The sequence below is a fragment of the Theobroma cacao genome, chromosome 3 (assembly GCF_053813885.1).
Source record: "Theobroma cacao isolate CCN51 chromosome 3, ASM5381388v1, whole genome shotgun sequence".
Taxonomy (NCBI): Eukaryota; Viridiplantae; Streptophyta; class Magnoliopsida; order Malvales; family Malvaceae; genus Theobroma; species Theobroma cacao.
In genome coordinates this window covers 30217752-30244531 of record NC_142641.1, presented here as the reverse complement: position 1 = coordinate 30244531, position 26780 = coordinate 30217752, and the positions used below count along the sequence as shown (strand labels likewise).

The window sequence follows — 26780 nt, the reverse complement described above, 5'->3', positions numbered from 1 at the left end:
TACCTTCACTGCACTTAATATTGTGAGAATGATTGTGTGCAATGTGTAGTGTATTGTGATGCCTTGGGTATGGTTAGAAAGCGATTACAATAATTGAAAACTAGTTAGGAAGAACTAGTAAAGTTTAATTATGGACATAGCATTTGGATTTATATTCATGTGAATTAGGTTGGTTGTGATGCTAATTATGTGTGATAGGTTCCAACGAGACCCCACATTTCCACTTGGAGCACTAGTTGAGGTTTGAAGTTGATAAAAAAAAATGGATGAGTGAACTTGCATTTAAAATGTTTTGAACAAATGTATATGTGTTGAATGAAGTACTTGAATATCTTTGGTTGACTTTTTTAAAAATTATGCATGGGAACAAACCTTTCACAAGTGATATTTCTATGTTGTTAAACATAAAATGTGATGAATTACGTGTTTGAAACATTATGTTGAATTGCCAATTGAATTGCGACGTATGATGCATTAGAAATCTTGAGCTGTTCTAACTAATGGTGATACGATTAATACTATTTTCCTTGAATGTTGGACCATGCAATCATGTCTATGACTAATAAAATAATGAATTATGTGGAATATATTATTATGCAAAGATTCTCATTACATGTTGTTATGTATGCTATGCCTTCAAAGGTAATATTGAATGATAACTATAACCGTGCATGTGCGGTGTGGGAGTGCACATGATGGTGATGGTGGTGTGTGGTGTGGGAGTGCACACGCTGATGACATATGCCACGTGTGGTGTGGGAGTGCACATGATGATATATGCCATGTGCAGTGTGGGAGTTCACATGATATTTGCCATGTGCGATGTGGGAGTGCACATGAGGATATTAGCTATGTGCGATGTGGGAGTGTACATGAGCTAAGTTGAGGATGGTGGTTGTATGCGTTGAGCCATGTTGTCTAGTTTGGGAATGACCTTGATGTATTTGATGTATGTTTGAAAATGTCCATATATATATATATATATATATATATATATATATATATATATATACATGAATTCTTGTACGCATGCACACCTGTCCTGTAGGGTAGAGATGTTTGGAAAATGAAATGTGATTGCACTAAATGTTGAAAGTTGAAATTCCTAAATGTTTAAAAATAAGTTAAAAGACAACATGGTATCGAGTTTGTTTATGATATACAAATTGCATTGTTTTAACACAAGTGCATCGTGTTTCCAAAAACCCTTCTGTATCGTTTACTTGTTCCCTTCCTATGTTCACTCACTAGGTTTATACTCTCATTCTTTTCAACTTCATATTTTAGTTTTCAGGTTCTGAGGTAGTTGGATCCTAGGTCAGGGTGCTTTCTCATATTCATCTTTTGGTAGGTTTACCATGACATTTAATGATAGTACCCACGCTCTGAGTTACTCCGCTAATAGTCAAGGGTCTGTTGTGTGTATATATATATGTTGAATGTTCAAATGTAAACTGTGAGATTTGTTGTAACCCTTGTATGTTTGGTTTGATTAATAATGCCAACTAGGGTTGGCAAGTAATAATCTTATTTTGAGGATGGTGTATGCTTGGTTGCCATGGTTTATTCTTGAAGAAATTATTAATGAAAATTATGAATTATAAATATTAAAGAAATATGGGTGATAGATGGACTAATGAACAAGTTTACATAGAGAGGCTTGCTTAGGCCTAGTGGGCTATGCCTATTAGGCCCATGTGCCGATCATGGCCTGAGATTTAGGCTGTGACACAACCCAAGCTATATCTTTTTAGGTTTAGTTGTTATTTTAGTTAGGTATTGTTTTTTTCTATTTAAATAAGTAGTTATAACCTCTCCCTAGCTTGTTTTGTTAAGTATACAAGTTTGGAAAGCATGAAAATTAAGACAAAGAAAATTAGAGCTTTCAATGCACTATCATCATTGATAGGGGAGTTTCTTTTTCTTATTCTATTTAGCTTTTCACATTGAGGACAATGTGCAATTTAAGTTTGGAGGAAGGTCTTATTGTTATTAGTTTTTGTGATATTTTAGGTTAGTTTTGTTAATTTTTTTTTAATTATATGCATGTTTTAAAAACTTGAGCTAGATTTAATTGTGCCAATTTCTTTTAATTTACCTATTCAATGATGAAAACCTAGTTATATTCTTATCTTGATTCTTTGAAACATGTGGATATTGTTTGAGTATTATATAAATTCTTATGCTAAGCTTTGTTGTTAGGATGAGCTTTCCACTCAATTTAAGCGTTATGTCTTTTGCTTAGATTCAGTATACATATCTAGAGAAGGTTTATATGAATGTGAAAATTTTGAATTATGTGTTGAGTTCTAAATTTTGTTTGAATCTCTCTCAACGTGAAATCTCAGGTTACACATAGTTAAGAAAATAATTTAGGTCATCTTTGGATCGATTGAGCTTTTTTAGCCTACCTTACATAATTTATCATTAGTTTACCCTTTTTGAGCTTAATATAACCATCTTTTTGTTCGAACACTTAATTTTTAGCTTAAACCCTTATATAAATAGTTTCAATTTTTTGCATCCCTCACTCCTAAGTGCATAAGTCAATTTAGGAAGTGTTATGAGGTAAATAGTGAAAAAGGTAATAAGGATGAAAAGTGATGAAAAGTTCTAAAAATATTATTGTATTCCTCTCACTACCCAATAAAAGAAATAAGTTTGGTAGTGTAATATTGAGAAAAAAGAAAGAGAAAGAAAAAATGTAGAAAAAAAAAAAGAAAAAGATTGAAGTATAGAACAAAAGAAAATTTTTGATGAAAAAAAAAGGGTATTATAGGTGAAGGAAAATAAAACTCTAAATAGTTATTAGAATGACTAAGTGCTTAGGGCAATTTAAGACATTTTAATATGTTATATCTTACCTTGACCCCAGTCATATAATACAAGCTTAATAAAGTCTTTTTGATCTTTAACTTAGTATTAGTCTATATTAGTGGAGAGATAGATAAAAAGCAAACTTATAGAATTTTATTACTAATTTGAATTTTGCATGAATATAAACTTATCTAGATTGTACAATATTCTAGGTGAAAAGATTGCATATTCACATGAAAATCCACTTAACGATAAGCTGGCATTTGAATTAAAATATGAACTTGAATAATATTTGTGTGTTGTTTAGAGTTGAGAATTTGGATTAACTTTTGAGGATATTAAAGGTAATTATTGAATTGGTGCAATTGATTTATAGTTAAATAATTTCTTCATTTAGGCTATTGCATTTTGTTCTATATTTTACTTGAGGGCTCGCAAAATCTTAAGTTTAAGGGTGTGATAACTCTATTATATAGAGTTATTTTGACTCATTTTGGGGCTTAAGTAGCTAAATCTTTGAGGTTGTAAGTTAGGATTTTAGCATTTTAAGTGCTTTTCTAGTTTAAGTTATGTTACATATTGAGAAGTTAATTTAAGTTATTTTAGTGTAATTTTACTTTATTTTGCTTTAATTTACTTTAAGAAGAGTTATTGTTGATTTCTCTCATGGTTTTGTGTAAGACATTTGATGAGAAAGGTGCATTTGATTTAAAATCGCACAAGCATGGTGAAGGTTTCATTTATACATGCTATAGTATTTCAAAGATAACTTGAGCTAAAGAAGTTCAATTGATGAGATTCTTGGTCTATTAGCATGCTACAAGAACAGGCTACAACTTTCATGTTAATCACTTTGCCCATTTCAAATCCGATCAAGGTGAAAATTACATTGAAAGACGATGGACAATTGCAATCCTGCATAGCATGTTTATTAAAAGCCGCAGCCTTAAGTTACTCAAGGCCGCGGCGCTAAGGGAGTTAGGGCCACAACGCTAGGTAGATCATGGCCGCAACATTGGACAATTGGAGTGCACAATACAAACTACTGAGGCTAGATCACTGTGGCATTGAAGAAGTAGCATCGCGACACCACAAAAGATTGTCACCGCACCATGGCATCAAAGAAGCATGGTCGCAGTACCACATTGTTTTCCAAAAATAAAATTCTAATGGAAATATGGAAATTAGGTTAATTTGAACCTATCTAAAGGACTTTTTCGGACCATTTAAAGGAAAAAATTACAACAGCTTTTTTAGAGAATTGAGCTAAGAATCAAGCAAGAGATCAAGAGTAATTGATAGAAATTCAAGATCAACAAAGCTTCAACATTAGTTTATTTCTCTCTTTTGTGTTATACTTATTTTCTTGGTTTGGATTCATAACTAAATTTCTTTGGATATTGTTTTATTTAGATATCATGAACTAATTCGTTTATCTAGGATTATGATGGATTTCAACATGTAGTTTGAATATTAATTTCTCTTTTATTTATCATGATTTTGTATAGTTTTGCTTATTCAAATCTATTCTTAACGCCTTTAATTGTCTAGTTAACAATTAACTGATTTATAAATCTAATTGAAACTCGACAGAGAGATTTTAGATTGAACTAAGATTTAAATAGTGTATATTCATGTCACTTTAGTGATATGATTCGTGATTCGGGTAGACATACGTCAATTGCCATACATAGCTAAATTAGGACACTAGCTTAATGAACTTAATTAAATTGATTCTTATAGACATATAGTGAACCAATAAAGTTAGGTATTTGTTCAAGCATCTCGACGAAGACTTGTAAACAGTTTTGTATCCTAAGTTAGTAAAATCACCTAGGAAGATAAATAATAAAAAAAGCTGGTATCAGATGAAGTGTTAAATAAACCCATAATCCTAAGTTTTTAGTCTACTGTCTTTCTCAAGTATATTTAATTTATGTTGGTTAGTTTAGAGTTTATTTAAATTTTATTTTCCTACAAATTTCAATTATTTAAATAAAATTGATTTATTATAAGATTTTAATGCTTAGTAAAAATTTAAGAACAAATCCCTTTGGGAACAATACTCTGCTTCTACTATATTACTTGTTTGCGATAATGTGCACTTGCATGAAAATTCAACAACAATTAGAGTTGTTACATGCGGACATGGCATGTAATACCTTTAGGCAGTGTTCTAATTTACAAATTTCATTTAACTTATAATTTCAACCCATCAACTTTTGGGTTTTATTAATGTAAACCAATCATGATTTTTCAAGAAAATTTTATAGAAAAAGAAGATGATGAATAGAGTAAGGGATTAACAAGTTTGGAGGAAAAAACTTTCTCCCATCTTCATTTAGATTTTTTTAGATATATATTTATAACTACAAAATATCAAAAACTACTAATCCGTAGATATAGTCTCAAAAAACAAAAAAAAATCCCAAAACGTTGGTGGAGTGCACAACCAAAAACTTAATTTACTATGCTCTACAACAGCTAAAAATAACAAAAAAAGAAAACCAAAAGGATACTGCAAGCCTAAGTAGATGTTACACACTTCAATAAAAGATGTTACACACTAAAGCTTTAGCAACAGATGTTATACATCAAAGCCAAAACTTCAGCATCAAATATTACATGCTAAAGCTTCCTTCTTCCTACTGATATTACACATCAAGTCATAAATCACTTTATTACATGCCAAGGCATATTCTATCAAACTTAAATCATAGAAAAACTCAACACCAATAAACCCAAGAACATGTTGTTACTCGTCATGCCATGCTTTTTGGTCTGTAGATCGACGATTATATGACGAGATGACGAGAAATAGACAAAAAAAGGGTTTTGTGAATGTAAACCAATAAACCCAAAAACATATTGTTACCTGTCATATCATGCTCTTTGGTCCATAGATTGATGACAATATGGCAAGATGACAAGAGATAGACAGAGAAAAATGGTGATTGCAGTAAATTAAAAAAAAAAACTGGATGGAAAGAGAGAAAAATGGAGAGCATAGTAGACAAATGGCAAGAGAGAGAAATTAAGAGTATTTAATTTGTCTGAAATAGTTTTAAACGCATTTTTGTCAAGTCATGACAAAAGTTGAGTAAAAACAGTTAACTTTATATTGAAAGCTATTTTTAAAATGGGCTTATCAGGTTAGCTATTTCTCACAATTTACTCAAAATTTAATATCATATTGTAGTTTTAAAATGGGCTTATTAACAAAGTTTTAGTTTTGAATTTAACTATTAACTTAATTATTTTGTTCTTTATTATGTTATTCATAATATAGAATACAAAGAGTTTTTTAAGAAATTTAAATTAATTAGATCGCTATTTTTTTAATTTTAAAAAATATGAAAATAGATAAGTTTTCAGTGTCCTCACTCATCTTGATGGTTTATATTTAGGATAGGACCAATGAAAAATTATAGGTGTTCGAATTTGAGAATTTATACTCTCGAGACAAACGAATTAAAGGATTGAATAACCTCCTTGTTGATTAAATTCCTATTTTATTAACATACTTATTTTACTACTAAAAATTTCTATCGGACAGTTTGTGTTTTTCTACATCAATAAAGAAAAAGAAAACAACTTACTTTAATAAAAAAAAATCAATTGCTTAGATAGTTATCAAAAATAAGATGAATAAAAAATTTTAAAATTGTATATAACTTTCATGAAACCTACATTGAATGATCCCATAATTCTTAATGCTCCCTCTATGTACTCATTCTCAGCTAAACGAAAGTTTATCAACAAAAATCAGTGGCACATAGGTTTATATAACCCTAAACAACACTCGAAAAAAGAAACAGAGGCTAAAAAGAAGGGGAAAACAGAAAAATTATGGCGAAAAATGTTGATGTATTCAATTGGGTTGGAATTGCTTCCAATTTTTGTTTGTTAAATTTTTTTGTCTTTATTCTTTTTTGGTAAAATTGGTTGTCAGATTATGGATGAAGGCACATAATCTGACAACTTTGATGTATCCCCATACAAATTGGGGAGTATTCCATTGAAAAATCTTGTTGGACAGTGCAAGAATGTCCTCCCTCGGAAACTAATTACTACAACCCAAAAACAACAAGGTCCTTCCGGATAGGGTCAAGTTAGGAATAAAGATACGAATAGCTTCACAAGAAAACCTGGATGCACCAACATGAATTAAATACCTTGGAACAGAAAAAAAACATAACCAAATACATATTTTAATTATTATACCTTGTATCAATTCTGAGACCAAGCTAGCTATATAAACCATACCTTAGCTTGTAGACGTTTGCTATTGTTTGATTAGCATCATCATTGTTTATCGACACACTTCCAACACGGTTCATCAATGGCTAACCTTGGGGGTCTGAGACGCTCGGCTAACCGTATAGCTGAAAAGTTCGTGCCTACTTCAGACTGGACTCAAGACGCCAAGGGCAATTATCTCTTTGTTGATCTTCCAGGTACAAAACTTACAACTACATCTTTATTTATTTATTTATTTTTAAGGTAAAATACTCTTACCTCTTAGTTTTAATCAAAATTATACGAAGCTCCGTTAGTTTTCGAAATGAACACTCCACCTCAAAAAAATATTTTTCGTTGAATACGTAGATCCAACCATTAATCAACCGTTAGTATTTTCGTTAATTTACTGACGTGGCAAAGGTAAGTAAACAATTTCACTCTTAATTAATTTTTAAAATTACTATTATATTTTATTATTTTTTTATTAATTAAAGAAAAACTCTCAAGATGGGAGCAGTGCACCTTTCTTTTTTTTTTAATTTTTTTAAAATATAATAATAATTTTTTAAATTAATAACAAAAAAATATTTAATCTTTTCTTAATATTTGTTAACGGTGTTTGTAGTTTCGAGTGAAGTGTTCATTTCGAAAATTAATAAACTCGTTTAAATTTCAACTAAAATTTAAAAAATTGAGATATTCTACCCTTATTTCTTTCACTTACGCCAGAGGGCAATGATCATTAGGTTTCAAAAAGGAGGAGTTGAGACTTGAGCTTGCTTCCACTGGTCATATAAAGATCAGTGGAGAAAGGGTAGTGAATGAGAACAAAAGCATATATTTCGAGGAAACCTTCGCATTGCCTGAGAACTCAGATATGGACAACATCAGTGGCAAATTTGACGGTGATTTTCTCCATGTAACAGTCCCAAGGAGACCAGTAGTTGAAGAAAAAAAGCCAGCGGATGATGAGATCACAAGGAATGAAAATGGCAATCGCACTGGAGAAAAGACTAGTGTACAAGAAGAACCTAACAACAGCGGTGAAAATGATCAAAGTAAACATGAAGGAGGACGTCGTGACAACGAGGAGAAAGGAGATATCAGCAAGGAAACTAATTACCACCGTCTTCCATTAGAGATGGCGATGAAGTTCCTTAAGAAGAATAAGGGGGTTGTTCTTTCAGTTGTTATAGCGTTTTCGATTGGGATGTTGGTGTGTCGAACGTTTGAATCAAGTGCTGCTGAATAACTCCGGAAGCAATTTGATTGGCGTTCATGTCAGTAAATGAACTTAATTATCCATGATGCATGTAAAGAATATAATAAAGCTGAATTTCAATTGAAAAACCTCCATTTTCTTGTCCTTTGGATTTTCCCAATGAGAATAAACCACTGATCAAGGACATCAATAGAGAAATGTACAATGTTGTTCCACCAATCAGATAACTAAAAATCGATCTTCTTCTTCGTTTTTAACTAAAATGTTAGATTTGATGTGTGACGATCCAACAACTCATAATCTTATAACTCTTTCTAAAATCACCTCGATTTTGACTTCACCCCCTGATTCCGAGGCAAATTAATGTGCAAGTACTCCACCGGAAAATCTTCTTGGGCGGGTAAAAGAATAACTCCTTTCTATCCTCGACTGGAAACTAATTAATACAAGGCAAGACAACGAGGTCCAAACATGAACATGGGGCAAGCTAGGAATATTAAGGATGCATACTTCACACGAAAACATAGCTATATATTTTCGGTCCCAGCCCAATAAGTTATACCTGGTAATGTTTGGCATCGGTAAAGCTGCATTGACATACTTGTCTCAAAGTTTCATATTTTGTTTCATCAATGGATGATGTTTATGGAACAAGGGCAAGCGAAGAGTTTGTTCCTCATTGGAATTGGACTGGAGACTCAATGGGCCATTATCTCTCTGTTCATCTTCCAGGTACCAAATCAACTTCTTTATCTCATTGTTTTCCTTTTTTCACAATCGCTTCAATATTCATCAATTGATCAAGCCTTCAAAGTAGGGATCAGGAGAAATCTTTTTTCTTTTCCTTCTTGCTTTAACCCCTTCTAGCTCTAGGCAGGTTTCTGTTTGCCTCTTTCAAATTCGTTCTCCCCAAGAAAAGCATGGCATTGATTGTATAGGGTGACAAGCATTTTGTACTGAGAAATTAAATGTGTTTGTCCACATTCTAGGCAAAAGCTCCCCAGTTTGTTGATGAAAACATCATCCTTGAGTAGCGCTAAAGAATTATCTTCAATTTGACGTGCAACTATATAAGAAAGCCCGTATTCGTGCTTTAATCAACACTAAATCACCATTAATATTAGGCAGAGTCAGTTACAGAGGTTCCTTGAATAGCAGTTTCCCAAATTGTTACTTTATTTAATTTTGACAGAGTAAGCAAATATTTAGTTTCTTTGCAAACGTAAGAATTTAAAGGGACTACTAACTTGAAGTTAAGAATGCTGATCAAAAGTGATGACATTCCTGTGTCTCATGGGATATTTTTAGGTTTCAGAAAAGAGGAGATGATGGTTGGACTTGCTTATCCTGGCTATGTCACAATCAGCGGAGAAAGGACAGCAGATGATGACAAATGCATATATTTCGGGCAGGCCATGCGACTGCCAGAGAATTTAGATATGAATAAGATAGGTCAAAAGTTTGAGGGTGAAATGCTCTGTTTAACCTTCCCGAAGAGAGCAGAAGAAAAGGATAATGGAATTGCTAACCCCGCTGCACAAGAACTAAGCAATGATGAAAATCAAAGAAAACATGATGAAGGACATGGTCATGATGCGAATGAGGAAAAGAGCAAGCAAACTGATCATCATGATCGGAGTTTTCAGAGAGAGATGAGAAAGAAGGGAAGTATATTGGAGAGGGCTATCGATTTGTTTAAAAACAATATCAGTCTTACAATTGTTTTAGCCTTTTCATTGGGGTTGTTCGTGTCTCGAAGGTTTGAATCAAATGGAGAGTAAACCAGCAGTAAGATTAGCATGCTCTGTTCATTAATTTATGGTTAGAAAAACACAGACACTAGCATTAACATCTTTGATCCCTGTAAATTCCTCCTTGACATGCATCTGGTAATTATATAATTATATCATGAAAAATTGAAATGAATTATATCATGTATATTATATCAATCACAAGTCAGAGAAATAGATTTGCAAACTAATTAAAGTAGATTGTGGGTTTTTTTTTTTTTTTTTCTTTTGGCATGTTAAGATGAATGAAAATACATTAAGCCTGCTATTCTAAAATTAGGATAGGAGCATTCAGTCATGCTACTAAGAGTAGATCTGGTTCTATAAGAGTATAAAGTGAAGGGCATTATATTCTTAAAAGGAAAACAAAAGAACAATTGAAAGAGAAAAGAGGGAGATGCACAAGAAACTGCAAGTTCAACAGGACAAGGATCAAATCTAAAAACAGCTTGATTACAAGGCCAAACATCTCAAACTTTGTTTCCCCTATTCTAGGGTGATTAAGCCAAAAAACATGTCACACCTTATAATATTATGCAAAAGTTAATTCCAGACATTAATTAGGTTTTTATGTTGAAAAGATAATGCATGCATCTAATTATGGATAGGCTAAATGCATCTAATTTGTGTCTTTCTTCCTTTCCTGGAAGCAGATACTATTCGTCAAATAAAATTGATTTGGATCTCCCGTCAAACCTGGAAAAGAAAACCGAAAAAAAAAAAAAAACCAAAGTCCATCCTCATTGATGTAACACTGATACTTCAACAAAATGGTATCATGATCATCATCTTCTTAAATGAACATGTATGTAGAATGGAATCAAGAACCTATCTTAAAACACAATCGAATAAAGTTTATTTTCTCTTCATCATACAACTTCTTTACAATAAAATAGAGCAATATACCTTAGTGGGAACTTATTTCGTACGACAAGTTATAGAGGGTTTAAAGCCCCAGATAAATTTCAACTACAGAACTACAGATGGAACTGAAATAATACAAAATAGAGGGATATAGAGATGGCACTAACTAAGTGGCTATTCCTGTTCTCACCAATATTCTTCTATGTGTTGCAGGCACTTTTTGTTGATCTAATCCACTAACCGCTCACAAAAACAAGACAAAACCCAGCAGCATCTGTTCAAAAATTACTTTATCCTATAGGATCAGATTCCATAGGCAGTCCACCAATTCATAAAAGGGCAGAATACCACCTCCTAAAAAAAAAAAACTTGGGAGGGAGAAGCTTCTTTGACATGCGTGCCAAAAGTTGTGACCTATGTTCCCAAATAAGAAAGTTTAGCATTGGTTGGTGGGGTTTTATACTTAAGAAGCTTTAGGGGTGATTTAGAATTTCTAATTGTCAATAAGAAATTATTCAACCTTATGAGTCACATCCCTTGTGTAGTTGAAGTCAGCTCTATGTGACTTTAGTAACCTGGTGTCTCAAAGAATAACAAAATTGCCTTTAGCCAAAAAGTAAATAGAAAAAGAAAAAGAAAAAGAAAGTAAATACACATGGGTGGATTCATTATATATATATATATATAGTGATAAAATCACCACTCACTGGTTTGTATATTTGTTATTATCCCCCTTCTTTCCCTTCCTTATTTAAGAAACATGATTTGAAAGATTTAGGTTGGGAACTTTACTTGACATGGTTAATAACGTTAGAGCTCAAAATCTTAAGCTTGATGCTTCAAATTGGTTAAACTAGCAGTAATGAATTTGTTGAGAACAAAATCTAGTATGAAAGTCAAGGAAAACATACTTTGAGGGAAGAAAACAAATGCTAGAGAGGACAGAGCAGCTTCATGAACACAAGTGCATCCAGCGATGGATATGATAAGTAAAAAAGGTAAGCATTTGGTGTTGACAAGGGTAACAGAGAAGGAATAAGAGGAAAATAAAGGTGTTGCTTTGTGGGGTAAACTTTATTCAAAAAAATGTGGGTGCTTTTGACAAAAAGGATAGAGGGCCATGGTTTGGAGGTGGAAATGGAATCATGTGCCTTGCAGGGGCATCAAACCAATGGTGCTTGTATGACTGTGTAACAGGTTTCATTTCCTCAACCCTAGTCGTGTTTGCATCCCAAAATCCTCCCTCAACTAATTCATTCCACTGTTACTATCATAACAGGTAAGTAGAGAAAGTAGAAAAGAAGCTAAGCCATAGGATAGGGGTATAATAAAATACTAAAATTTCAACTTTTTGCTCCTAAGCCTCAAGAATTCATCCGCCTAACAAATGCAACAATAGTAAATGAAGCAGAACAGAAAAAGAAAAACCACAGCATTACTTACAGTCAGCCTCAGATGAGATGTGAGCATAGAGAGAAAATCTAGCTCAGTGTACCAATAAAGCTGGGCTTGGGTTTAAACAGAGTCCACAAATGTAAGGTGCTACCAAGCAAACAAAAACGAAATAAAAGAAAGCGGATGAGGTGGATGACGAAGGAAATCGTAAAGGAGGGAAGCCGAAAAGCGCCTCTTAACCCAAAACCTTGCGAGAGAGAATGGAATCTCATTTCCCACTACCTCACGCGGTCACCAACAGGCATTGCTCACAAACATTCTTTTTCTCTCTCAAATCTAAAATCACCCGAACAAAATAATTAAAAACACACATTAAGAATCAAAACTATGCTTCGCAGACCGCATATTAAATCCAAAATTCAAAAAAGCAAACCTCAAAAGCACATCCCCCCTCCTCTCCGCTATCAACGCTCTCTCTCTCTGCCCCGCCACCCCCACACCCCAAAAAAAAGAAAATCCAAAACAAATTTCCGTTTTTTCCTTCTTGACTTGCCCAAAGCTCACTCAACCCCTTCTTTTCTTTTTTGCTCCCCCAGAATTAAAATGAGACCATGACGACGTCGTCTCAGCAGCCTCCACCGCAGCCGCCCACGACGGTGCGGAAAGTGATCGTGGAAGTGATCGACGCTCGTGATCTTCTTCCCAAAGACGGTCAAGGAAGCTCCAGCCCTTACGTCATTGCCGATTTCGACGGTCAAAAAAAGAGAACTTCCACAAAATACAGGGAACTTAACCCCGTATGGAACGAGCCGTTGGAATTTACGGTGTCCGACCCTGAAAATATGGATGTCGAAGAGCTTGAAATTGAGGTTTTCAATGATAAGAAATTCGGGAATGGAAGTGGCCGTAAAAATCACTTTTTGGGGAGGGTCAAGTTGTACGGGAGCCAGTTTGCCAGGCGAGGTGAGGAAGGGTTGATTTATTTTCCATTGGAGAAAAAGAGTGTTTTCAGTTGGATTAGAGGTGAGATTGGGCTTAAGATTTATTATTATGATGAGATTGTTGAAGATCAGCCTCCGCCGGAAGAACAGTCACCGCAGCAGCAGCAGCAACAGTCACCGCAGATGGAGGAGCCGAAACCTTCTCCCGGGCTTCTTGTTGTAGAGGAAGGTAGGGTTTTTGAGGTTCCTACTGCACACATGGAGTTTCCTCATGGAGTTCATGGCCATGGTCAGGGTCCTATCCCATGTTATCCTTCGTCGCCTGTTGTGGTCGTCGAGGAATCACCACCGCATGTTGTTCGTGTTCATGAGGAGCTGCCGCCTCCGGTGGAGGCAACGGCTTTGCCACCACATATGGCGTCCGGAATTCCGGTCTCTGAGGTGCATTTTACAGTACCAGAGGTGAGGAGGATGCAGAGTAACAGAGGCGAGAGAGTTAGGGTTTTGAAGAGACCACATGGAGACTATTTACCTAAAGACATTGGAGGTAACAAAACTAAAGCTGACAATGCCGCCACTGCCGGGGCCGGTGGCGCCGAGAGGATCCATCCGTTCGATCTAGTTGAGCCGATGCAGTATTTGTTCGTTAAAATAGTTAAAGCGCGTGGATTAGCTCCAAACGAATGCCCCTACGTTAAGATCCGTACATCCAGCCATTCCCTCAAATCGAAGCCGACGATTTACCGTCCAGGTGAGCCAACAGACTCGCCCGAGTGGCGACAAGTGTTCGCTTTAGGTTATAATAAACAAGAATCAGTCACAGCGACGCTTGAGATCTCCGTTTGGGACGCTCCGACGGAAAATTTTCTCGGCGGCGTTTGTTTTGATCTTTCAGATGTTCCAGTCCGAGAGCCGCCGGATAGTCCTTTAGCTCCGCAATGGTACCGGCTCGAAACCGGCGCGGTTGATCAGAATTCAGGTAGGGTTTCCGGTGATATCCAGCTGGCTGTTTGGATCGGTACTCAAAATGACGACGCCTTCCCAGAAGCGTGGAGTTCAGACGCGCCATACGTGGCACACACTCGGTCGAAAGTTTATCAATCCCCAAAGCTTTGGTATTTGAGATTGACTTTGATCGAAGCTCAGGATCTCCAAATTGCGCCGAATCTGCCTCCGTTAACAGTGCCAGAAATTCGAGTGAAAGCGCAGCTAGGGTTTCAATCCGTACGGTCAAGGAGAGGAAATATGAACAATCATAGTATGTCAGTGCACTGGAACGAGGACTTGATCTTCGTCGCCGGCGAACCTCTCGAAGATTCGTTAATTTTGTTAGTGGAAGACCGTACAAACAAGGAGGCCACTGTCCTTGGCCTCGTCATTATCCCATTGATCTCAATCGAGCAGCGGATAGATGAGCGCCACGTGGCATCAAAATGGTATGGTCTGGAAGGAGGAGCAGGCGGTGGAGGTGGGCCCTACGGCGGGAAAATTCACCTGCGGCTGTGCTTAGAGGGTGGCTATCACGTGCTGGATGAAGCGGCGCACGTGTGCAGTGACTTTAGACCCACAGCTAAGCAGCTTTGGAAGCCGGCTATTGGGATTTTGGAGCTGGGGATTCTTGGGGCTCGCGGCTTGCTCCCGATGAAAACCAAAGGCGGAGGAAAGGGGTCTACCGATGCTTACTGTGTTGCCAAATATGGGAAAAAGTGGGTCCGCACAAGGACCGTCACGGACAGCTTCGATCCACGCTGGAACGAGCAGTACACGTGGCAAGTCTATGACCCCTGCACTGTCCTAACTGTCGGGGTTTTTGACAATTGGCGTATGTTTGCAGACGCGTCAGAAGACAAACCAGACTCCCGTATTGGCAAAATACGGATACGCATATCTACGCTAGAGAGTAACAAAGTGTACACCAATTCGTATCCATTGTTGGTTTTGACAAGAATGGGGTTAAAGAAAATGGGTGAGATTGAACTAGCGGTTCGGTTCGCCTGCCCGTCATTGTTACCGGACACGTGTTCGGCTTACGGGCAGCCATTGCTTCCAAGAATGCATTATCTCCGCCCACTCGGGGTGGCTCAGCAGGAGGCATTGCGCGGAGCCGCTACGAAGATGGTGGCACAATGGCTTGCAAGGTCAGAGCCACCGTTGGGGCAGGAGGTGGTAAGGTACATGTTGGATGCGGATTCTCATACATGGAGCATGAGAAAGAGTAAGGCTAATTGGTTTCGGATTGTGGCAGTTCTCGCATGGGCGGTCGGGTTGGCAAAATGGTTGGATGATATTAGGAGGTGGAGGAACCCAGTTACTACGGTGTTGGTCCATGTTTTGTATTTGGTGCTTGTTTGGTACCCGGATTTGATTGTGCCAACGGGTTTTTTATATGTGGTGTTAATTGGAGTTTGGTATTACAGATTTAGGCCCAAGATACCAGCGGGAATGGATATCAGGCTGTCCCAAGCTGAAACAGTTGACCCGGATGAGCTGGATGAGGAGTTTGATACAATTCCGAGTTCAAAGCCACCTGAGCTAATCAGGGCCAGATACGATAGGTTGAGAATATTGGCCGGAAGGGTTCAGACTGTTTTGGGTGATTTTGCAACCCAGGGGGAGAGGGTCCAAGCCCTGGTGAGTTGGAGGGACCCAAGGGCCACAAAATTGTTCATTGGGGTCTGCTTGGCCATCACTCTGATACTTTATGTGGTGCCACCAAAAATGGTGGCTGTGGCATTAGGATTTTATTATCTGAGGCACCCCATGTTCAGAGACCCCATGCCGCCGGCTAGCTTGAACTTTTTCCGGCGGCTTCCGAGCTTGTCGGATCGGTTAATGTAGAGATGAAGAGTAGGTACATATATTATTAGTAAATTTTTAGATACCAGGTTATGGGGGGTATGGTGGGGAAGAGGGTGAAACACGAACAACTGTTGCGTTGAAAAAGTTGTCCCCAAATAACATTGTAAGGAGTGAAAGGGGGATTAAAAGGGGAAGCGGCAAGTTGTCATTACATCTCTTTATTTATTATTTTTATTAATTTTTTTTTTTTTTTGTGTTTTTGTTTGTCTGGTATGGCAATTGAATGACTTGGAATAAGAGAAAGGAGGTGGGGGAAAAGACAGCTTGGGAAGGGGGAGAAAATTGAGTGTTGAGATGAAAAAGGGGATTTTAAACGGCTCTGCGAGTGATTATTGTATTGTACCCATGTAAACAAAAGTAAAAACACTGAAATCGTTTTCTAACATATGAAAAACCTACCTTCACTTGCTTGTTTTTTGCTTCTATCCTCCCTACTATTATCTGTCTACTTTTTCCCACCCAGACAATGCAGTTTTCATTCATGCTTTCGGTACTGTTATTTTCATCAGCAATTGAACCCTGAAAAACGTGGAATCCTTTAAAAGCTTTGCAAAGCCATTTTCCTAATGTCCATCTTCTTTTCCATGGATATATTATGCAAGTGTTTTAACTTGTCTTTTTGAAATGGTATGTATCATCAGTAGTGGTGGGAAAACTGACTTTTCCAGTCCCCACGGTTTACAGTCTGTGTGAGCTTTCTCATGCAATGGGGTCAATATAAAATTTAGTGGGCTTGCAGAATCCAGGGCATCCATTTGAAACATACGCTACGAATGCCCTAAGGTGTCAGAAAGGAACAACAATTTTTGTCCGAGTCAACATGTGTGGTTGGCACTTGGCAGCTTTCACGACATATTTTTCCAAAAATTTGACTTCAAGTCCAACAAGTAGGGCTAAGCATGCATAGTCCCCTTGCTCCACATTTCTTAACGATCCTGGTTCTTCATCACTCTCACTGGACCGAATAATCTAGATGAATGGGCCTAGCCCTTTTAAATATGTCCACTCATAATCCAAAGCCTCCAGTAGCAAAATACAGCAGACGATGTTTACCATACAAGCACTTGGTCCATTCACATGTGGATATTCATAATTCTCGCTGAAACAGAAGGCACCTCAGCCATTAGTTTGATGGGTTAACATTGCAATGCTAAAAATAAGGTCAAGATCACAGATTATAAAAGGCAGGATCATTGAACTAACATTATAAGCCTGCGCCCTGCATTTGTTTCAAGGATACAAGGGTGGAAATCAACTCCCCTAGAAGTGCAACAGCTGAATTTCATTGAGATCCCGGATCTGTCATTGTTTTCTTCTACTTGATTCACTTATCTTTTGGTATTGCTTCGGTTTAGAATGTAGAAAATGAATGCAAGAAAAGCCGAAAATGTTGCATCTGTTTAGTTTGCATGTGTATATTAACACTTCCAACTATGGAGCAATTACATTCCATACTAAAAAAAATTCACCAGCATTCCATAAAATTATAGACACACCCTTTTCTTTGCACTTTCCAATTTATTACTTGTTTACCTTGGTGCTCGGAGTATTCTAATCAAACTTTGTTTTGGATTTACACAGGAAGGCTCAATAATCTAATATCTATATTTAGGAAACTATGGGAGAGACAACAGGATAGGTTGACATAAAGAGTGCAACAGCTGGATGCAACATTGGATTTTGAGACGCACAAATCAAGCTTCATTGTTAGCAAGTGGGGTACAAGACCATAGCAAGGATAGGCCAGTAAACTTGAGTTGAGCTCTATATTACCTTAAGTCATTTCTGCTTTACAGTAAAACGTTCACATTGAAAACTAATTTAGCTAGTTAATTCCCAGAAATAAACATGCTGCCGATTTTTCACATGGGTAGTGTACTGTGCTATTGGCTTCACATAGATTGTGTACATGTCTGCAACCCTTTCAAGGAATAAAATGAATCCCACGTCTTCTTCTGCATCCTTGCTTTACTAGAAAACTAGGAACATCGTGTAACTGTCAACTAATAAAGAAAACACTATAATAAATAAATCATCTTTCGGACTGGACAGGGAATCGGATGGGAAAATACTTTTACCTGATAGTTTGAGAAAAGCACTGGCAAAATGGAAGGTTGGCATAGTTAAGAGACTTAATAGTTCGGACATTTTTTCTTGGGAAATTTTGTATCTCCGATGGGACTTGAGGAAAGAAAAAGATCCTATTCCTATGAGAAACCATAGGAAAGAGAGATCTTAGGAATTCAGGACCATGCCTTCCAGGGGAATATTGGCTACTCTCAGAAAAAGTATGGCCACCAGTGCCAGGACAATGAAACGAATATAGATTAAGAACCGAATATACCATGCCTTTTTTTTCTAGTTAGTCCATTCATAAATGGAATGTTACGGAAATGTTGTGCAAGAAGATGATAAATTAACCTTGAATTTGACATGATAAGGGAACCTTAATTCAAGAAAATATTGCACAGAAACAGTAGTATCATCTCCTCAGGGGTAAAAGAGCCCTGTTTTTCTACCCAGGTTATGCGAGGACTTCTATGGTATGTTGCTGCGGCTACTGCATACTGATTTTAAAGCAAATTCCAAAATTAGACTAACAAGATATTAAGTAAATAAACTAACAGGCAACCACAAGTCGCTACCATTTAGTAAAAACATACCTACAAAAGTAATTTGAAATGACTTTTGACCATCAGAAATCGTCCTCTTATCACAAATGGCAACATCATAAAGGCTTCGAGATGTATTTCTGCTGGTATTTTCAGTACTTACGAAACTCTATTTGCAAAAGTATGTACACTGAAAAAGCAACATAGAGAAGCAAATCCCTAATAAATTTAGGCAATACTAACTGAATTGAAGAGGAAACATATGTTTCGTTGTCATTGATGTGTGTCAGCAGGTTTAAACAACAAACAGTAAGGCAGACAGTATGGTCTTCCTTCCCAAAAGGCTTCAACATTCTGCCATGGATATATAGTGCTATAAGTCACAAGCTGGTCTTAGCATTCAAACAGCATCCTTTGGCATTAAAAAGTCTTCAAGGTGATCTCAACTTCAACCGAATATACAAAACTTTAAACAGTACATGGATTAACATTTGATTCAAACAATGACAGCATTGTCCTTTAATCTTTGATCAGCAGGTGCTAATTTCTATCAGCTGCAGAGGATGCGACAGCAGGTGTAAACTTCTGAGGTTGATCAATTTGGTCCGTGGGATATCTAGCAGCATGTTTGAATTGTTGCTCTTTTCTCAGCTTGGGCTGATTTGAATTGCAGCAGACTTTTCCCTCCAATAGTCCCAGATTGAGAAATCTCATAAGCCTGGCATTTTCGATGGGCCATATAATTGAACATGAATTGGTTCCTGGAAATTTCGTTTTATACAGGGATCCTTCGTTTGTCACTACTTTGGAAACTTCCCTTTTGGCTGCTGCTTCTCGTTCTCAATAAATTTTCCTGAAACAAAAAATATTAAAACAGCTTAATGAAGAAGTTGAAATCCGCTGTTTAAAAGCTTGAACAACAAATTACCATGAATCCTGGTTTATACTTTGCTATAGGCAAAAAAGCTAGAGGTTATAACATCTTTTGTTCTTTAATACATATTTAAAATTGTTTCGGGATGAGCACTTCACAGTCTTCACAAATACTTACCAACTGAATTTTGGTTAGATCTTCTCTACAAGGATTATGCTCAACGACAACCACTACAACTTCGCTACCAAAGTTTCGACTGGAGTTTTGACTTCTCATGCCAAAGTAATCTTTCTCCTCTTAGTCTTTTGATGTTTTAAATTTCTTTTCAGCATTCCGTTTCATGTCATTGTCTTTAGCTGAAATTTAACATGGATAGATATTTCCATGCTTGCTCCTTGTTATCTGATCGGAGAAAGTGTTTAGAATTGAAAATGGAGAGTTTATTACCAATATACCATCCATGACCTGCATTTATACCTCTGATCATCCGGTTGCATCTTGCAAAATTGAGTAGTTAGTTATCTTTCAACTATTGTGTAATGCGGGATTCAGGTTTTACCAATGTGATTTGAGTTTGTTATAGAACATATATCAAAGAACTCCATAAATCAGTCTAAGGACTGCAAGACCAATGTCAATTTTCTTGCTTTGTAAACCATGGAATGCTGGACTGATGAAATCAAAATAGTTATACTTGCATCTATCTGTATATAGTGTCCATTGCAGAGAATCAATGAGCATTGGCCTCAATAGTGATGTTCTCTGGCAATGCCAACTCGGTTAACAACAAGACAACTTTGTCCTGATAAGGTGTATTCATGATTCTTTTGAAGGATCAGCCAAACAAATTAAGATTCATTAATGGAAAATGGAGGGAATACAAGGAGTTAAGCCTGGCCCATAAGCATAGATAAAACCCAAGTAGGGGTAAAAATAAACTGCCTGGAGCCTGCCCTTACTATAGATTCTTCTATAGAATAACCAAACGGAAACCAATTCTCACGATAGATTCTTCTAAAGAATAACCAAACGGAAACCAAATCTCACTATAGTATCAAACCTGCCTTTGCTTATCTCTATGATCAAATAACTTCAATTGCAGAATATAGAAGAAGGGCAAAAGAAATCTCTGCTCTCTGCGTAGGGAAAGACTTGTGGCAGATGTTGTAGTTCTTAGGAAATTGATCAGCTAATCATCTATTTCTTGACTCAAGGTTTTTATGGTGTTACAGTTGAAGAGATTTTGCCAGGAGTAAATACAGTTTTTAGAGTTATTATTCCAGATTCTGGTAAGGTACTGAACATCTTTCAAGCTTGTCATCTGCAACTTTCCTGGATCAACAGTTTATTATATTTTGCCTAACGATCTGGTTAATGTTATGCACCAATATCCACGAGAACCTATTATAAGAGTGCGCAGTGCTTAATTCTTATGGCAATGGTGATTGTAATAACAGGCAGAACTGCAATACTTGCGTGACTACGTGGGGTTTAGTGCCGGAGTAGGATTGAAGGCAAACCCTGCAACAGGGTTTGACCCCATTGCAAACATCTCGGGTGTAATAGGAAGCACTCTTGTCTCTCTTGGAGCCGACCTTGGCTTTGACATAACAGCAGGGACTCTCAACAAATTCAGTGCCAGTTTGAGCTTGAATACTGCCTTCCTCATTGCTTCCTTGACCTTGTGAGCAGTGCATATAAAATTAGAGAAGAAAAACAATTGTTAGAAGGAATTAAAAAATGACAGTTTTCGTGTTAACAATTAGCACTTGTCACATTCATTCTATCTCTGCCCCTTCCCTTTTCCCCACATATTTCTCCCTTGTTTATGGGAAGAAAAAGAACAATTCAAAGTGCTTAATGCTCTTAGCATTTCTGACAATGCAGGAGTGATAGTTTTGACAGTGCAAAAGCATCCTTTTACCGTGCGTTGAACCCCCCAACCAGAACTGCAGTTGCTGCTGAGTTGAAGCATAGGTTTTCAGAGGATGCAACAACCCTTACAGTTGGTGCGCAGCATGCATTGTTTCCATTGACATTGGTGAAGGCTCGCATGGATACTGATGGGAAGGTTAGTGCCGTTCTTCGGCAACAAGTGTGGCAAAGGTTCTATGTCTCAATTGCTGGAGAGATGAATTTAAGAGACAGCAATTATATTCCTAGAATTGGACTTTCTATGGCTCTCAAGCCCTAGAGCAATTCATCATACTGAAGCTCTGAAGTGTCCCTGTGATGATTTTGTGTTATGAATCATAGTATTTATGTTCCTGGATTCAATCCAGTTTGTATATGAAATGGGGGATCTCAGAAGGTTTTCGTCCTTTACCACTTAGAAATCAGTGAGGAAAGGGTAGAAATATATATATACAAGTTCCTACTATTAGTGATAAATAATGTAAAAGACATGCAGAAAATTAAGTTGAGATGTAAAGTTAATTCTATATTGAAACAGTTGGCACTTAGCCATGATGCAGAAAATTAAAGAATGCTTGGAATCAATTGCAGCTAAATGAAGGTTAGCATATGAGAAAGAGAAATTTGTGAATGCTAAAACATTGAACATCTTCCTTTCGATTCCCTCTCGGAATAATGAACTTATTTGTAGGAAAACTTACATAGAGAGGCAGATGGCGCACAGATTTTGATCAAAGATTTTTTACCTTTGCCCATGGTAACGATAAACCAAGAGAAATCCAACATAAAGCCTCTCAATATCTATAAAAATAGAAAATTATGCAGCCCATGTACTTCACAAACCTTTTACGCCCATATGTACACAAGTGCTCACACCCGACAAATGACAAACCACAATTAAACCAGAGCTAAGGCACCAAGAACTAAACAGGCAAATATTAAAACCCTTAATGCTTGTCTAAAGCAAAACCCAGTATAAGCCTTTGAAAAGTCATACAGTTACTGATGTGCAGCCTGGAGAAGTCCATCACGAATCTGAGTAGCGACATCACGAACAGCTCCAGGACCATGAGGGATGAACACAGCCGAAGATTTAGAAGCCGCACCAATTTCTTTCATGGTGTCAAAGTACTGGGTGACCAGGACCATGTCCATGACATCCTTTGCAGTAGTCCCAGGAACATTGACAGAGAATCCCAGCACACTATCTCTCAAACCATCAACAATTGCTTGCCGCTGGCGAGCAATACCCAGTCCTGACAAATATTTAGACTCAGCCTCACCTTCTGCTCGTTTGATTTGCAAAATTTTCTCAGCCTCTGCCTTCTCATTAGCTGCTACCCTCAGCCTTGCAGCTGCGAGTACAACACAATCAGAAAATTATATTAAGGAAACGGTTACAAGAAAAATAACCAAATGCCAGAAAGATGCCATACTTATGTTTAAATCACATTATAACAACCTGGTCTTTGCAATAAAAAGACTATGTATATTAAAATCACATTAGAACAGGCAAATACTGAAAAGCTTCTCACCAAGTTGGTGAATGTAAAGCCATCTGGTTTTTTTGGTACAAAAAATATGTATTTTATATGTTATTCATCCAGAAAAAATAAGAACCAGCAACAAGGCATGATTTGATGAGGAGGCATTATAAAAACACCCATTTGACAGATATGCATCTTGGTAATATACTCTAAAGCTAAAATGACTAAAGCCATATCAGATGACAAGAAAGTTGGGAGTCCAATGCCAAAAGGTAAATTCATGAGACCCAGCTCTTCTTTTGGCTGCGAAATTCATTAGGCCGAGTGTTGCTCTCATATTTCTGCAGTATGATCTATTTGCTGCATACATGCAGAATACAGCTAAGCAATGTGGTGCAGAGTTAGCCTACCCTAAACAACAGCAAATTTGAAAGTGCAAGAACCATGTAATAGGTACTAACTATATTACCAGCATTAATTTCATTCATTGCACGCTTCACATGCTCATCAGGTTCTATGTCCACAATAAGTGTTTGAACAATCTCATACCCATAGGCAGACATAGCCTGTTATAAAAGGAAGGCAACAGAATTAGAAACATATTTACATATCAGCTTCACAATATTGCTGCAATTTAACATAACAAAGCCTTAGTCCAATCACATATGCTTAGGGTTTAGAATACATGATCAATGTATACTTAATCAGGTTAATTACCTTCTCAAGTTCTTCTTCAACAGCTTTAGCAATTTCAGTCTTTTGTTCAAAAACATCATCCAGATTCAGCTTGGGAACACTTGCTCTAATAACTAAACGTATTTATAGAAGTCAGCTAATATCCTTCACTTGAACAACTAAGTAATTGAACATCAGAAGATGAAATATTAAAATATTTTCCAATGTAATTTTAAATTTATGCACATGAATACAACTGTGCTGAATGAGTTCATATATTTTGTATGTGTGCATGTATGAGGGCAATGTGGATTTATACTCCACCAAAGTATTTTTCATACCATCAAAAACATAAGCTTGAATTTGTGTCCTTGTGTTGCTGAGTTTGTAAAAGGCATCGCTTGCCTTATCTGCTAGTGCACGGTATTGAATAGATGCGACAACATTGACGAATACATTGTCCTGATAAGATGATCATAACAAAAGTTAGTTTCTGCTGCACGACAAAGGTATATTATTGTCCACAAATAGTATTACACAAATTTAAGCCACTTGAAAGTCAGATAACAAGAATTTTCAATTGAATCTATGCCGCCACAATATGAAACCCCCCAAAAATTTTATTTCTTCACAATTATGCAATAGTCCTTTCATCCACCTTACCTCCCCGCACCCAACCTCCCCTTGGAAACCACCAGAGAGAGATAGAGAAACTAATGAAAGAACAAAACTAGCAGCAAATACATCCATAACATGGCAGCATATGCTATAGTTGGAGAAAATAATAAAATTACACAATAACTAAATGGCAATTTATTGGAATGAATACTTCATCCTAAAAGTCTAAGAGTTATACAGCAAAAAGAAGTCATAGGCTGAAGGGGTACAACATTAAAAGCACTAGGCAGACCTTAGTTTTGGTCTCACAACGAACATCCAACTGCTGCAACCTCAGCGACAGGTGGCCAGCAAGCTGACTTCCAAGAAACCAAGGTAGGCAATGGCATCCAGGTTCAAGAACATCATCGAACCTGCCAAATCTCTCCTTGATGGCTACTGTAGACTGGTCAACTTGTACACAACAGAATAAATTACCCATTTTCTCTTTGATCTGAGAGTCCAACAGTTTATATATCAGTTTAAAAGAACTCAAACAAATACCAGTGCTATCTCTTAACTAGCATATTCCAGCATACAACATATGTAATAAGTTTTGGTAGATCACCAACCCCCGATCCATAGAAGCAGCCTAAATTTTTTCAATTTATCTCAGGATATCGTAGAGAGAAAGATAAGAGCATATAAAAGGACTTAGAAGACTTACAACTTAATGAGCAAAGGATGGCAAAGCAGAAGAAACTCTGAAGAGATAAGAGATAAACACTCAAATATAGTTGACCTAAATATATAGACTGCGGCAAGCTGGCTTGGAAAATTTCACAATACTTGCCACGAGTCTCCAACACACATTCCTTTTTCGCAAATTATTGAAATTGTATGGCAATAAAGAAGATTAGCATTGACCCGTAAAAGGTAAGTCAACAGGAAATTTCATCCAGCTGTATTGTTTCCTTGTACATGAAAGCAAAATATTTTATCATCTAAACTGTCCACACCATGTATCCAGCCAAATAATTCCCAAGAAACTTCACCATATGAAAAGAATCTTCATTTCATTTCAATGGAAAATTTTATGTTTCCATTTGACAATCTTGACAACTTTAAGAAACCTTAAAATTCTCGTCGCGAGTTGTCTCTCATAGTTAAAATAAGCAACAAGGAAACAATAAATTCTCCATAAAATTATATTAAACTAAAAAAAAAGTTTTCCAGTTATTGGACTGTGACAGCTATCTCTTGTTTGCCGGCTTCAGAGCTAAAACAACAGAATGGGTTTCTTGCATTAGGTCCATTGTCTTTGGTTTTATTGTTAAAATCAATTGTAGAACTTATAATCATGATTCAATTGACAGAGAAAATTACAGGAACAAGCACATTAACAAAAGAAGAAAAAAAAGGTTGCTTTACAGGAAAAGGATATTGCGAAGAAACCCATAAGCAAAATTGAGATCATAAAGAATAAGGGAGAAGAGTACCTTTACCTGATTTAATTGGAATTCTTTTTAGTATTATTATTATTTTTCCAAGAAGAAGTTGGAGTCCGTACACGGTAGATGGAGAGACAACTGAAAATGCGGGCTCAAAAAGTGTTGTTTTTTTATATGAAAGAAAAAAAAAAGCACCAGCGTACTCCCTAGGCAAATATTAATTAATTATTTTATATTTAGGATAATAACCTTAATTATTTATAAACGAAGACAAATCAATACATTTAGAGTTCAATATCAGTCTGAATTCTTTAATGAATTTATGGATACATGTTGGATGAACCTTTAAAAATTTACTTCTAGATTTACTTTAAATTATTTTTTTAGATTAGCATCTAATAATACATCATAACCACCCAATTATTAAGAGAGTCAAAAGGATTCTTTGACAATCTTTTAGTGTACAGTTTATCAGTATAATTCATTCCCTCATCATATATCTTAGAGATGATAACAGCTAGGTGCAGTACCTTCTCTTATTGACTTCCATATTTGTTCCTATAGTTAGATCATTAGCGTTATAGAGACTTATGAAACTCATTTCATAATCTCTTAATCACCTTAGTCAAGTATATGATTAAGCTAATGTCAATCAATAACTAACGACATATTTCCTCTTGAATCACTCGAGATAATAATTCCTATCTTAACCACTCATTTGCCTACATATGTTTCATACTGTACTCAAAAAATCTTGTTTTGGCATCCTTAGTTAAGCACTCATAGGGATAAAATCAAAGCATAGTACTCAACATGCAAGACAACTTAGTATCTCAAGTCTAAAGAGTAGTTACATAACTGATACATGAAAAGCATTGCATAAACACTTGAGTGAGGTACCAAATGCACTTCTCATGACGAGTCATGCTTAATGAACTCACTCTCCTATGGTAAACACCCACATGTCAGTTCTAAGTATCTTTATACTTCAACTTATGAGAATGGTTGCTTACTTCACAAATAAGGAATATAGCATGTGC

At 36.5% G+C, this 26780-nt stretch overlaps 5 protein-coding genes across 7 annotated transcripts; 4 read left to right on the top strand and 1 right to left on the bottom strand.

Annotated features, from left to right (window-relative positions):
- The first annotated feature begins 7121 nt into the window (after positions 1–7121).
- LOC18604603 (18.2 kDa class I heat shock protein-like) lies at positions 7122–8455 on the top strand. 2 transcript variants are annotated; one of them, XM_018117195.2, is made up of 2 exons: positions 7122–7274; positions 7986–8455. In XM_018117195.2, exons 1-2 carry the CDS (start codon positions 7160–7162, stop codon positions 8309–8311), a joined length of 441 nt encoding a protein of 146 aa, XP_017972684.2. In that variant the 5' UTR covers positions 7122–7159; the 3' UTR covers positions 8312–8455. The 2 variants fall into 2 exon arrangements, with proteins under 2 accessions (XP_017972684.2, XP_007037226.3); XM_007037164.3 differs by having other exon boundaries at positions 7806–8453.
- Positions 8456–8856: 401 nt separating this feature from the next.
- LOC18604602 (22.0 kDa heat shock protein-like) lies at positions 8857–10155 on the top strand. Its single transcript, XM_007037163.3, has 2 exons — positions 8857–9013; positions 9590–10155. Exons 1-2 carry the CDS (start codon positions 8914–8916, stop codon positions 10060–10062), a joined length of 573 nt encoding a protein of 190 aa, XP_007037225.3. The 5' UTR covers positions 8857–8913; the 3' UTR covers positions 10063–10155.
- A 2340-nt stretch (positions 10156–12495) lies between these two features.
- Positions 12496–16551, top strand: QKY (C2 calcium/lipid-binding plant phosphoribosyltransferase family protein). Its single transcript, XM_018117734.2, has one exon. It carries the CDS (start codon positions 12942–12944, stop codon positions 16107–16109), a length of 3168 nt encoding a protein of 1055 aa, XP_017973223.2. The 5' UTR covers positions 12496–12941; the 3' UTR covers positions 16110–16551.
- Positions 16552–19608: 3057 nt separating this feature from the next.
- On the top strand, positions 19609–22102 carry LOC18604599 (mitochondrial outer membrane protein porin of 36 kDa-like). The gene is made up of 5 exons (XM_007037160.3): positions 19609–19714; positions 19812–19898; positions 20849–20910; positions 21074–21300; positions 21504–22102. Exons 1-5 carry the CDS (start codon positions 19672–19674, stop codon positions 21808–21810), a joined length of 726 nt encoding a protein of 241 aa, XP_007037222.1. The 5' UTR covers positions 19609–19671; the 3' UTR covers positions 21811–22102.
- Positions 22103–22308: 206 nt separating this feature from the next.
- HIR1 (SPFH/Band 7/PHB domain-containing membrane-associated protein family) lies at positions 22309–25930 on the bottom strand. 2 transcript variants are annotated; one of them, XM_018117737.2, is made up of 6 exons: positions 25795–25930; positions 24603–24803; positions 24034–24154; positions 23735–23826; positions 23487–23583; positions 22309–22885 (listed from the first exon to the last, which is right to left on the bottom strand). In XM_018117737.2, exons 2-6 carry the CDS (start codon positions 24789–24791, stop codon positions 22530–22532), a joined length of 855 nt encoding a protein of 284 aa, XP_017973226.2. In that variant the 5' UTR covers positions 24792–24803; positions 25795–25930; the 3' UTR covers positions 22309–22529. The 2 variants fall into 2 exon arrangements, with proteins under 2 accessions (XP_017973226.2, XP_007037220.3); XM_007037158.3 differs by lacking the exon at positions 25795–25930 and adding an exon at positions 25017–25374.
- Between the last annotated feature and the right edge of the window lie 850 nt (positions 25931–26780).

Bases quoted from the DNA above. Each gene is read 5' to 3' on its own strand.
- QKY (XM_018117734.2), top strand. From the start codon at position 12,942: ATGACGACGTCGTCTCAGCAGCCTCCACCGCAGCCGCCCACGACGGTG.
- LOC18604603 (XM_007037164.3), top strand. From the start codon at position 7,160: ATGGCTAACCTTGGGGGTCTGAGACGCTCGGCTAACCGTATAGCTGAA. The intron at 7,275-7,805 runs GTACAAAACTTA...AATGATCATTAG, and splicing joins TCTCTTTGTTGATCTTCCAG to GTTTCAAAAAGGAGGAGTTG.
- HIR1 (XM_018117737.2), bottom strand. From the start codon at position 24,791: ATGGGTAATTTATTCTGTTGTGTACAAGTTGACCAGTCTACAGTAGCC. The intron at 24,155-24,602 runs GTCTGCCTAGTG...TCATCTTATCAG, and splicing joins GTTGTGAGACCAAAACTAAG to GACAATGTATTCGTCAATGT. The intron at 22,886-23,486 runs GTAATATAGTTA...TTGTACTCGCAG, and splicing joins AATGAATGAAATTAATGCTG to CTGCAAGGCTGAGGGTAGCA.
- LOC18604602 (XM_007037163.3), top strand. From the start codon at position 8,914: ATGGATGATGTTTATGGAACAAGGGCAAGCGAAGAGTTTGTTCCTCAT. The intron at 9,014-9,589 runs GTACCAAATCAA...GGATATTTTTAG, and splicing joins TCTCTCTGTTCATCTTCCAG to GTTTCAGAAAAGAGGAGATG.
- LOC18604599 (XM_007037160.3), top strand. From the start codon at position 19,672: ATGAATCCTGGTTTATACTTTGCTATAGGCAAAAAAGCTAGAG. The intron at 19,715-19,811 runs GTTATAACATCT...AATTTTGGTTAG, and splicing joins TATAGGCAAAAAAGCTAGAG to ATCTTCTCTACAAGGATTAT. The intron at 21,301-21,503 runs GTGAGCAGTGCA...CTGACAATGCAG, and splicing joins CTCATTGCTTCCTTGACCTT to GAGTGATAGTTTTGACAGTG.